At 29.4% G+C, this 14,001-nt stretch overlaps 1 protein-coding gene across 2 annotated transcripts in view; it reads left to right on the forward strand.

Moving 5' to 3' along the window:
* The first annotated feature begins 4,229 nt into the window (after positions 1–4,229).
* The window catches only part of LOC143229605 (uncharacterized), a 108,893-nt gene continuing 99,121 nt past the window's right edge, over positions 4,230–14,001 (forward strand). Inside the window, exon 1 of one of the 2 annotated variants that reach the window (XM_076462167.1) lies at positions 4,230–4,495. In XM_076462167.1, coding sequence (XP_076318282.1) covers positions 4,458–4,495 — 38 coding nt within the window. In that variant the 5' untranslated portion in view covers positions 4,230–4,457. The remainder of the gene's footprint in view (positions 4,496–14,001) is intronic. The other variant, XM_076462169.1, reaches the window with a different exon arrangement.

Genomic DNA, 14,001 nt, shown 5'->3' on the forward strand with positions numbered 1-14,001 from the left:
ACACTCATAAAATTGTTGCTATTAATGTGAAAGATGTCATGTCAGTCGATAGAAATTCTCATGACTTAACTTCTTTTCAAAAAGTGAGTTGAACTATAGAATTAATTATTTGTAAATGTGTATAACTTTATACAGATTTTATGTTTATTTGTCCACACATTTACCGCTGACCTATGACCTAGCGTGAAGAGATAACCATAATAAGCTCCAGACACTCAGTTATTTTTAGTGTACGATAAAACTGGACACATGGAAAAAATAAAAGAAAATAAACGTAATAAACTCTCGTCCCCCACTAGTACACCGGTAAGTGTTGGGATTTACAACCCTAAAATCAAGGGTTCGATGCCCCTCGGTGGACACGGCAGGTGGCTTTGCTATGAGAAAAACGCACACACAGTAATAAACTGTTATAAAATTAGGGATTTTTTTTTATTGGACGACTTTTCTGCAGATAGAAAAGATAAATGTTTTGAAACGTCATCATATCATAACAGCCAAGGAGGATGTTATAACCCAATCAATGCCTTTCATATCGCAGAAGATGTTTTCAGCTAAAACGTAAAACACAGAAAAACTTATAGAAAAGAAATTTCATAAATTAATCCTTGGTATTTTTATGTTCTGCAAAATCTACGAATAAATATTTATAAATACAATAATAAAGTAAGGGGCAACACCATGAAACAAAACTGGGGATCGTAAAGTGACATTACAAAGCACAATATCGTTACTGGTATAATGTCTTGAAACTCAGTGAAAGACTTTAAAGTTGAATATATTTTTGTGTGGCCCAGCATGGCCAGGTGGTTAAGGCACTCGATTCGTAACCCCAGGGTTGCGGGTTCGAATTCCCGTCACACTAAATATGCTCGCCCTTTCAGCGGTGGGGACGTTATAATCTTACGGTTAATACCCCTATTCGTGGGTAAAAGAGTAGCCCAAGAGTTGGCGGCGGGTGGTGATGACTAGTTGCCTTACCCCTAGTCTTATACTGAAAAACTCGCAAATAGCCCTCGTGTAGCTTTGCGCAAAATTCAAAACAATATATATATATTTATAAATTGGTTGATTACTTACCACATGTGTAAACATTTTTACTTGACTTATTCGGCCACAGGTAGTTATCATAATAATTTCAAATCAAAGTAAGCTAACTACACAGATCAGAACTAAAACGTTATCAACAGATAATCTCATACATCAATACAAAGAAAAACTAAAACCTATAAAAGTAATGATCACAAAATATTTAATCATCAGTTAGGTATCATTGCTATTTATTATAATTTCAATTTTTTGCAACTTATAAAGCGTGTAAAAAACATTATTACATTTAGTGATCAGAGGCATCAGAACCTGAAGTGCTATAGCACCTTCACTATTATGCACTTATATAGCAACCGTAAATTATATTTCTTATGTTAATAATTTTCTGAGGAGAATCCCCTCTCCCTCAGACTTATCTGCTCCTTATACTTTCATTGTAAAATCTGCACGTCTGTCCCATTTTGGAACTCCTTCCTACACAACTGGTAAATACATTTTTTTCCAAAGACAAGGCACAGATTACAGTATGTAACAAAATGTTTACTTGTTCTTGTTCCTGAGCAGAAAATGTTATTTCCTAATCGCTTATGCGTAAAGTAAATGGAAAAGACCTATTTTTTTCTTCAAACTTTTCTTTTGTGACCTAAAAACATGATAGAAGACTATATTTGGGGGCTGATACGTGGAAGTGATTTACAGTACAGTCGCAAATCTCGAAAAACTACTCACTTCTAAACATCTTTGAATAACTTTAGTATAAATACATGTAAATCTTGATTCATATGTTGTTCTATATAGATCTTATGTAAATGAAAATTTGCAAATTTGCCCGTTTTTACACAGAAAATAGGTTAATTTTTAAATTTCATTTTCCAGGCCACAAAAGCAAAGTTTGAATGGAATAATGGCCATTTTCTGTACTTTTACAACATAAGCAATTAAGAAATAACACATACTATCCATGAACAAAATTTGTGTTACATAGTGTTATGTGTATACAAACACCGTTAATCGGAAAAAATTCAACAACAAAACTTGAAATTATTGTAAGACATATCAAAAGTTTGATAGCATTATCGCTTGTTATTTTGTTTTAAATTTGAGCATTTGTTGTTCAGTTTCCAGGTAAATCTCTACTTTAGATTATTTCACTCATGGTATTTAATTTAACTGAATCGATAATATTTAGTAGAAAGTTATAACCAGGCCAGTAAGTTGGTGGGTGAGTGGCAGGGTTGGGTAACATTTCCCTGAAATAACTTTAGTCACTTCCCCAACCTTGGCTTTTACAACAATATTTATTTATTTATGACGAAAGTAATTGGGATGAGAAATGGATGAACAAAAAAAAAAACAACAAAAACAAATAAATTCGCTCCCCCTGTGAATTTGCATTTTGACTTGGTAGGGCTCTTATCATGGAGTCTGAACGTTTGATTATAACATTTGCATGGTCATTGATACTCGCGTTTCTTTACTCACGCTTGCATTCATTATCTAATATTTACTAAGTCATTTCACCCTCTCCTCATAATTAGCCAAAGTTAATTCGATACATCTCTTTCAAATTTAAACCATTTTTTTTAATCAGTTCTCATTGTAGTGAATTAGAAGGCGAAATTAAAATTCGGACCCCTCTCCTCAGTTTTTACAGACCGCTCCTATTTTCACTATTTCTGTACCAGACTTGTTCATACATAACCCAACACAGAAACCTCAGTTCGACAACACATGTAGTAAATCAGCGCCCCCGCTGCCGAGAGGCAGATCTGAGGTTTTTAACCCTAAAAATCGAATTTTGACACTCGTAGTGTATACAGCACAGGTTAACAATTATGTGTTGCTCTGCGCTTAATAATCATTTAATAAACCAACTGGCGGCACCAGGCAAAAAATTCATATATATCTTGCAATGTAAATTTTTACTAGTCAAGAGTGCCTCTATATGTCTATTACCGTAGGCTCACTAGATTAATGTGCCGCTTTAAAAGTAGGATTTAAAGTAACTAATTCCTATCAAAACTTTAACCCACGACTCTCAACTTAATAATTTGAAGCTTTGTGAACTGATATACAAGAGTGTGTCCGAATTTTTTTAGACTTATCCTGAAATATTATACGATGTAATTTTTGGAAGTGTTTGGCTGATATACTCATTTCAGCTGTAATGCTTATAAACTTTCACTTCATTCAGAGCTTTCTTTACTGAGACAATTTATATAAGATCCTGTATTGAGAACAAAAAAAAAAAAAAAAACGAACTTATGAAAAACGAGTATCTGCAGGCCTACACTCATCTGATCGAAAAGAAAGATTTGACCATCATTTATAAAATGCACTCACGCCCCGAAAATGTGGAGGGCGATGTTATGGCAACGGTACATGAATTCTCCCTCTCCCTCTCTGGTATTTGGGTATATTTATGTGTATACCAAGGAGGATCAGGTACATTTGACCTCTTCTTCCTTCCATGACTTTGTCGGAATGGCCAGATTAATATATTTCGATTTAAATACAGAATGGCTGGAGTGATATCATAAATTTAGTCTGGTCCTTTTCAAAGCAATGTCCATTTCTATTGTTCTTTGATTTATTATTATTATTTTTATTAATAAGTCTAGAATGTAGGTGGCCTGTTTTATTTTATCTCTATTCTAATATTACTGTTATTATTATTATTTTAAATTATTTTAATCTTAATGATCTAATGTATAGATTTAACTGGGAGAGGTGTTTAGGTCTCTCTTCATCACATATACAATACCTGTCTAGTTCGCATAACAACTCATTTTTTTTCGCCAATTTTTATTAAAATATTTTATTGTACTCTGTAGAAGTCTATCTGGTATTGTTTGTGTGTTTGAGTAATTATGCATGAACTTCGATGAATTGGTTTTAGGTACTCTGTATGCTAATATAATTAGTGTATTCTGTAATGTTTGGAGTTTGGTTCGAATTTGTTTTACACTTACATTGATCCATGCAGGAGCTGCATGAATTTAAAATCTTCGTTTCAAAGTTTGAGCTGAGCATGCTAACCACTAGACCACGCCTAGCCTGTTGGTTTTCGATGATAAATGTTCTACGTCACCGTTCCTAGCAATTTGCTGTCACTGCCTGCCCTACCCTCAAAAACGAGCCAATGATAGAGCTAGCTAGTTTGACGTCAGGCTGTAAGAGAGTTTCGAGGAAAAGCCACTAAGCCTAGCTTTATGAAGTGGACTGTATAGAGTTTGCTGTCTGAAAGTGTTTACGTTTATTGAATATTGCGAAAAAAACTGTCGTTGTTTCGGATTGTTAGCGCTTTTGTGTTTGTAATTGTGTTAATTCATTTTATCGATAGTTCTGCTTATTTTTCTGAATTCTTAGTTCTAAAATCAGGTCAGGGACTTATTCGAAATCGAAAAATGGCTTTAATGCCTGGAGTGCATAAAGAGAAACGCAGGTAAGCTATTACCATCACTGGTAGTATTACCACTGTTCTTATTACTATTAGTGTTATTAATTGCATTGGTATTGATAGGACATCAACATAGCGTTTACTTGGCTACGCTGGGATTTAAGTTGTATAGATCTAACTTACAAAAGAATACACATTTGGAGAAAACTTTGAGCGTTTGAAAATTATTAAGAAAAGCATAACGTGTGTAGGGTGATAAATATGTAGCAATAGTATATTATTTGTAACAGACGTATTACGCAATCATGTATTGTTTTGGCCACCGTAGTCTGTGCAAGTTAATATTGTGGTTGATGTATAGGCGAAGTTAGGTTAAAAAAAAATGTAAAGAGTACGCTTATAAAAATTGAAGTTAACACCAATTTAATTTGTAAAGTACTGCCTATATGAAATATTCCTATAATTTTATTTGTGAATAAGTACGTAAACTAGTAGTAATTTATTAAAGTATAGAAAAGGTTACTTTTTCGAGTTATTGGTATTTTTTTAAGTTTTGTCTTTGGTTCAGGTTACTGAAGATGAGTAACACTGACAGATTCATAGTGTTTACATGCTCTATTGAGGGTGATATTGTTTAGCAGTTACAGTAATTTCTCAGTATTTCTTCATAAACTTATTTTAGTGTTTGCATATAAAATTGATTCAATGAATTATTTAAATTTAGTTAAAAAGAAGAAATTGACTATGATATGGTTCAAAATATTTCCATTATGAACACACAAAATTAGAAATTGATAATTTTGATTGTAAGTTTAAGAATTACCAATTTGATGTAATGAATAAACTGGAATTTCATTTTTGTTTTAGCAAGTATGATAGTAATTGCTATGATCATTTAACTGATTATTCTTCATATAATACAGACAGTAAACTGAAATTAATGCATTTTCTTTTTCATGTTTGTAAATTAAAAGTATGTTGTAAGTTTTCTTGCATACAGTGGACCAATAATTAAAAGTGGTATTAAATATGTATGGTTCTATGTTATCTTCATAACAAAACTTGACCAAAAATAAAGTAATAATTTATTATGATGGTCCTTTAGGCTTTTCATTACATTTACTGTTACATAAATAATGTTTTGTTGATGGTATATAACCTGTATGAACTATTTTGTAATGCATCAATTTTTATTTTTTCAAACTATTTAATGAGTGTTTTTTCCTGCTGAAACCACAGAAAAATTAACATTGTATATTAGTGTGAGGAGGTACTTTTTTAATTTATATCATTGTATCATGATTTATAACTACACAGTTTCATAAATTAGTTTTGTTTTACTTTCCTTACCACAAATGTTGTATGTAATAAGTTGAGAAGCGTAATACTGTTTGTCATATCACAGATAACTGAGAAGATGCACATATTTACATGCATATGTATGTTTATAACAAACTTTTTTGCAAATGGTCATGCTGAATGCATCTATGTAGGAAATGTGAAACAAGTAATGTATTGTGATTTTTGATTTGGTTTTATTCTAAAACCACAACTTGAATAAAAGTACTTGATTAAATTCATTCAACCATTATAGTTTTGTGTATGTGAAGCATAATTTACATTGAGAAGTGAAACTTGTATGATTATTCTAACTTGAATCAATATGCATCACATGTATGAAAAGAGCTTCATAGTGTTTACTCTATTTAGGTTGTACAATATGGTTTTTAATCAATTAATTTTTTATTTGCTAAATAATTGCAAACTGTTGATCAGTTTGTGCTGTATTTATTTGATGTTTGCTTTAATATTAAACCATTTGTGAAGTATTAGTATAAAAGTAGAATTTCTGTGTCTTTGTGTTTATTAACAGTTGTAAAAAATGATATTAATTTATTTCCTTGTTTAAACAAGTTTTGTAAAGTGATGTATGAATAGAAAACAAATGATCTGCAATAAGGGACCATGCTTGATATCTTTATGGTTATTGTGAAGTACATAATTTTAGTGTTTATTTATGGTATAATTAAATTATAATATTTTTCAAACATGAGATTGAAAAATTTTGTTTAAAGAGAAAACTTTAAAGTAAACATATTTTGTTAGCAATTATATGGTAATTTTAATTAGTAGAATGTGCTGGTGAGAATTAAAATTTGGAAGCAAATAAACAAAACTGAAAGAAATTGACAGTTAACAAAAGTTTTTAGTCACTTTAAAAGTAATATGGAACATACTTGCTCATATTAATTGGATAATAAATTCCAGCTCACAACTTTAGTGCTTGTTAATGAAGAATTAGACTGATAATAGAATGTTCAAAAACAAAATTTTGTGCCTTTATGTTTGAAAGGTAATGACTGAGGCTATGTGAAATTAGCTTTTAGCAAAATTTGACACTTGAGTTTTCTTTTATTTATAATAGTATAAATTTTGAAATGGAATGTATTTAATAATATTGGATAACATATTTCTTACTATAACCATCTGTAGGACTTTCACACTGAGGGGTATGTTACCCAAAAAGTTTTTTACATTGTATAGGAGACATCTTGGTATGAATTTTACTTATACTTTAAATATGTCAGTTATCTTGCAAAAATATTTTTTTTCAAAATTTACTGCACCAATGCATAGCATGTCGGTCTTTGAGCTGCAAGTGGCTAGGCTGTTTTAGCTCAAAATTAAGATTACTGTGTGTTAATGTTATGGAATATTTAGTGCTATATTGTATAGATGTAGATCTTTGATGTATAGATTTCATATAAAGCTATGCAAGACACATAAGAGCCTTTATATTGATGTAATGTAAAAGGTGCTAGGTTAGAAATGTTGAACTTAGTTATAACTACATATTATTCATAATTCAGTGCCACTTACAGCTACAACTTGGTTAACAAAATACAGACTAATAATACAATCATTCTTTAACCCCAGTTTTCTCCTAAAATATGTGAAAGAACATGTTTTCTTTATGAACACATTTCATATTAAGTGATATTCACATGTAAATTCAAAGTGGAAATTAATGTAAAGATATACAAATTAATCTTGATAATTATCTGGTCATTAGACTAATTCTTTAGTGTAGCTAAATTTACAATTATTGTTATATTGTATGTTTATTATTTTAAGTATAATTAATGTACATGTATATACTCAGTTATCTTTGAGTCAGTTTTTTTTACTGACATTAGAGATACTCAAAGATAATTTTTTATACTGTACTTGTATCACTTTGAATTTCATGTCGTATTTTGATGCCTTTCACTATGCTATTTCATGTAAAATTACTGATAGACTGAATAGCTGCTGTACAGTGTATCACTAAAATTTGAAATTCATAATCATCATATTATAGTGCTCATAAATATCTTCTGTAGAAAGTGTTTAGTGTAATATGTTTTCTCGATTTTGTACCTTTTGTGAACCTTTTGGAACATGTTTGTGTGCATACTGTATACTTGCTGACTTTTAAAAGTATATGAAACAAATACAATAGAACTTGTAGTGGAAATGGGGTGAATACACAATATGTGAAGTACAGACTGTGTAATCTTATACATCTTCAACAGTTAAGGTATTTGAGATGCATTTTTAAGGGATAAATGTATACGAGTGTTACAACCATTTGAGGAGAAGGACAGTAGAAAAGACAATAAAAATTCTCAAAAGCATACATTTCTCAATCTCACTGACTGACTGACAGACATTGTTGAATGCTTCTTGCTGTGTAACAAACATACTTACCATAGTTATATGTGCATCAAATAGAACAATAGCACAGGAACTGTGTGCTAGTGCTAATATTTTTCTGTACTAAATATTAAACAAAAAGAAGAGCTATTTGACATACATTAGGTAAAACCTTGAGCAGGAACCCCGTTTTGAAATACATATATTTTTTTGGTCACTCCATATATTGAGTAGGTATGTTAAAGCAGTGGGGGGTTTCATTTTCTTGATCTACGGCACTCTGCGATAAGATCTGGAAACTGTGAGCAGTGTGAGGTATGCCTGCATCGGGTAAGGCTTGTGAGAAGCTTCACTATCTTGGCTGGAAAACAAGCCATGCTCTTTTGCAAAGAATTTATAATACTTACTGTAAATTAAGTCAAGTTGCATTTATGATGAATTTAATGTGTAATGTAATATTATGGTGCACGCCCACACTTATGATATATATACAGCATTTCAATGCAAATGAATGAATGAATTATGCATAAGATCATGTCATCTAATATGCAAGAAGTGCATAAACAAATGGGAAAAATATATTCGAACCAATGCTGCATTTAACATACTACATGACACACAAAAAAATTTGATACTTAAGTACGTTTTTTTAATACTTACCTTTTAAAATATAAAATTAAATAGTATATAATACTACAATTTGAATTATATTCTTCAATTTGATACCAAACTTATTAGCATAGGTTTATAAAATAGTGGTTGGATAATTTTTTTGAATATGAGTCAACAAACAAGATGACATGAACTATGTTGGTAGGCATAATAGCAATGATATTCACAACATTGCAAAATTATTATACATGTTGTTGTTTATAATTTGTACATTTTCATTTAGTATATTGAGATTATATGCATATATGTTATACAATATGAAAGTTTACAAAATTACCTTAAAAATAATACTTACAGGAAATAACTTGTTTGTAACCATTTGTTAACGAAGGTGGCTTTTACCATCTTTTATTCAGTGCTGTATATAAGCCTGATATGATGTCTAATTGAATGATGAAAAGCAAGCACATCTAGAGTAACATATTTATTGTTTTTATTGTAAAGAAGCATTTCATATGCTAAAAATATTATGTGGATTAAAGAGTGAATAATGTCAATTAGTATTTCTGTGTTGTTAGTTTGATTTGTAAAATTAAGTTTTTATGCAATAATATGCCATTATCATTCTATATATATATTTGTTATAAAGTTAGTTTGTAAAAAGAGATTCCAATATCCATACACATACATTCATATATATAATATGCTACATGTTTAATGAGTATGAATATTTTATTTTTCTAGATTTATTTGTTTTGATATTTTTATAATAATAGTACTAGGCTTAGAATAATATACAGATAATATTAAATCTAATTTTGAGAAGGATTTGTGAGACTGTAGTGGTATGAATGTTAATAGCTGTACAGAGTTTGTTCAAGTCAAATAATTATAAATAAATGACATGAAATAGTTACTACGTTAGTGTTCTAGCTAATAAACAAATACAACTTGAGCTTGGTGAGTTACACTACTGTAAGTTCAATTCACTGAATATGTTGTTAAGGGGTAATTTACTTCTATGTAAAGATACTGGTGTTTAATGTGTAATTTAAGTGGCATTTGTTATGGTATAATTCTTTATAATTTATTCTGTTGAATTATGGAACTTGCTGTGTTACAAGAGAGTTATTTTAATGTTATTATTTCTTTATCTTCAAGAACACCATCTCAGGTTTTTCTCTATTTGTAATTCTGTAAATGTTCTGATAATATTGTAGAAATCCAGAGCATAACACTTTGTGATTTCTAATTTAATTGAAAATGCACATATTGTGAGATATTGAAATTGGATATTACTAATATCATGTTTATAAAGAGAGGTATGTTTTTAAGATTTTGGAATTTCTATTATTTAAATCTTTTTATATTTTGTTATTTATTGATCTGGTATGTATGTTACAAGTGTATAACATAAAACATTGTACCATTATACAGTTTTTAGTATAAGTTAGTTTCTCCTTACAACTCCAACTTTAAGAACTTTGTAATATTCTTGACATTTGTTTTTTTTTCAGCATTTATAAACTTTTAATGTATTTGAATTAGAATATACTTTAACACATGCAACCTAAATGTAAAGTTAAAATTTGTTACCAAACTAGATACAGGAAATTTGATTGTAATATTTTAATGTTCATAGTTATATACTACACTGGAACTTCTCTGAAGCTGAATAAATATTGTTTGAAGAAGCCTTTCTGATTTGTCAGATAGTTTGTTTATTTTATTATTATTTTTAAAATTATTCAGGATGAATAAGTTGTCTATGTTAAGTAATATTATCTCTACTATCAACTTATTATACATGTAGAAAAAAAAATAAAATTTAAATCACACCCATCTTAGGGTTTTAAGTTCACATGTGTATATGTATGTTTATATAACAAAAAAATTATACCAACAAACCTTTAACTGCTTGATGTTAATTTAAATGTACATAAGAAAAGATACTTAGAATTTTTATATAGCCAACATTTTGGAAAGTTTACCAGTAGCAATTAAGAATATTAATTTACATTTATGTAATTATCTATTACAATGAAGTTCAAGACATTTAACTTATTAATAAGTCACATTAAAGCTGAATTAAATTATCAAATAGTTTTACCCTTAGCATTGTTATCTTTGTGTTTTAGATATGGATGAAACACCTGTCTCTAGACTCACCTTTTTTTAGTTTTCATTATAGGTTTTAGCTCTGGTCCCAATTTATCAGAAGCACATCCTGCATTGACATTATGTCTTAATAGGTTTTTCTTTAGATCATAGATAAGCCAATATTTGAAAATACAAAGTATTTGTATTTCTTTTCTCATGTCACTGCAGTGTTTGTGTATGCTATAATTTGTGAACTTCACCTAGCTTTTTTTCCATTCTATCCCAATATTTGTGATACTAATTGACATAGGAGACATCCAATAACAATCTTTTACTTAAAAGTGAGAGGAATATCAAGGGAAGTCATTTTTAAAATCTTTTGTCGTATCTGATAAATCTACTCATACAGTAGGTAATATAATGACAGTTATGTCTCTCTCTTTGTATACACAGTTTGTAATATGCAAATAAATATATTAGCATTATATTAAAATAGCACTATAATAAAATAAATTATATTAAATTTGAAATAGCACTGAGATAAGTAAAGTAGGTATGGAGTGTTTGTTAAATGAAAGTTTTTCATAGTCATAAGTTTAGATAAGAGCAACAATTAAACAGCAAGTTTTGGGAAAGTTAAGTTTCATGTAAAGTGTCTCTAAATGCTATTTTTAAATACCTCTTGCATTTTGATTTCTTGCTTTTAGTGCTCAGGTAACTATTTCTACACAACATAAGACTTTCCCATACATATATGTAAATATTAGTGAACTTATACAGAATATTAGTGCATTCTAACTTAATTTGTCTGAATGAATAAGATATGGAAATATATTTGTTTGTTGATGCATTATCTGATTTTAGCATTGTAGTAAATAAGTATTTGAAATATAGTATACCTATTAATATATTCAGCTAAGTTCAAAACCTTATTTTTCAGTGAATGGTGTTTCAATTATTTAGTTAATAGCCATAACAAAAAGCTCATTAGGATAAAATTTTATTTGGTACAATATGTAAATTTTTCTAATGAGAACATGCATTTTGTTAGTTATTTCATTGTTGATGCTTAAATGAATGTACATTATACAAATAAATGATGTATAATTTTAATTTAAAATATGATATGGGACCACTATTTAAAACCAGCATGAAACAAGAATAATTTTTGAAAATGTTTTATGTATCCTGGTTAGTATGCAGGTTTTGTTTCCTTAAATATACATCTCTGCTGGAGATCTGTGTGTCTTTTTATACAGTTTACAGTTTTAGTCTTGTTTTATTCAGATCTAAGAAATGCTCTTTAGAAATTTCATTATTGTCAATTTTGGAAATTCTATTAAATTATTTTTCATTGTTTCTAAACATTTTTGTGGTTTATCATCTTTTCTCAAATCTGAAAATTAAAATGCATTTCATTTAATCAGTATAGTTCATGCATTACACAAAATACTGTTAGACCCAGAGCAGTACAGTGAAAAAATAATCAATTCTATTGTCAAATTACGTGCTCTATAGTTCTGTTAGGAAAGTGGATATATATTATTAAACAACTTGAAATTAGTTAAGTGAAGGAGATATATCTTGTTATTTTTAGATATGTTTTAAGAAACATGCAACTTTATGTTTCACCCAGTGTTGACACTAGTAGTTTGCAGATTTTCCAATGGAAAGTTTATGTGTATGAACTGATCTGAACCTGTCTGGTTAAAAGTAAAGATTACATGAAGCATTAATTTGAAAGGCTAAAACATTAGAATTAATTCAGTGATCATATTACCAAATGTCTTGGAATTTTAGAACTATAAGAAAAATATTCATCAATCCCACTCACACAAACATGTTTGATATACAAAAAATTGGTTGTAGCATCTATATATGACTGTCAGAAACACTTGATGGCATGTGAAACTTAAGTCATGATTTGATGATGTAGATATGTGACACTGTTTTTCAAACTGTCTATACTGCTCACACATCAGTGCAAGTAAATCTTACCTCTAAAAACTGTACCTGAAGAGGTTTCTTTATAATACTTTTAATTTACCTGGAATATTAGAACAATAAAATTCATAATTAATTTCATGATCCATTGTCCTTTTGCCAAAGAAAGTGTATGAGGACATAATCATAGCATCCAGGGTGTTAGTGTATCGTATCTTGGTTAGTGTGAAAGGATCTTCAAAACCTTGTGCCTGTTAAATAAGGTAATGAGAAAACTTGTTGCAGTAGAGATGAGAATTGACATTTTTGCATAATAATACTAGTAACTTGAGTATTCATTAACCAAAATAATTAACATTTTAAATCTTTGTGAAAAGATAATATTTGGTAAAAAATAAATTTACTTTTGAAGTAATTTCTCTTATAATGTTAAGCAATTGATCTTGCATAGCTCTGTTTTTATAGTTGAAACAAGTATATATAATATGGATCCACAAATAAGTTACAAATAAAATATAATTTCGAGGAAAAGATTAATGTCATTTGCAAATACTAGTTAATATTACATGGACTTAAAGATTACACATCCAAAGTAAACTTATTTAAGCAAAAATATTGGACATAACTCAGAGTTGGATTTATTGTATGTGATGCTGTTTATACATTTAGTGTGTTAAATACACTTGGTAGGTATAATATGTAGAAATAGTAGAAAAAAAGCAACTGTCATGAAGGTTTTACATTTGCAAGTCTGTGTACACATTATTGAAAATGAAAAGGTAAATGTATTTATGTCAGAGAATAACAATGAATGCTCTACATCAAAGCAGACTTCAGACCTTCATTTTTTTACTTTGTTGACTTATGGAATGTTTTGATAAAAAATCAGAAAAACTAGTATAATATAAATGTAACCCCATTGTTGATATGTCATTGACCTTACCTGTTTGGCATCTGAAAGATGCTTGAATATAAGGATTCCTGAACATATAATCTTCTTGACCAAGGAATTGTAGTCCACAGATGACCATAATCTAAATTAGATTGACTATACTATGATCACCAGCATCTGAGATTTGGCAGAATATGTAAGAATTTTTACATAACAGCCTGTTTTCTTGCATCATATTCTATGTAGCATTTTAGTGCACAATCTCATGTTGTATGCTCATTGAAATTAAATTCACTCTTAGAGGTTT

Source organism: Tachypleus tridentatus, chromosome 10 (assembly GCF_004210375.1).
Source record: "Tachypleus tridentatus isolate NWPU-2018 chromosome 10, ASM421037v1, whole genome shotgun sequence".
NCBI classification, from domain to species: Eukaryota; Metazoa; Arthropoda; class Merostomata; order Xiphosura; family Limulidae; genus Tachypleus; species Tachypleus tridentatus.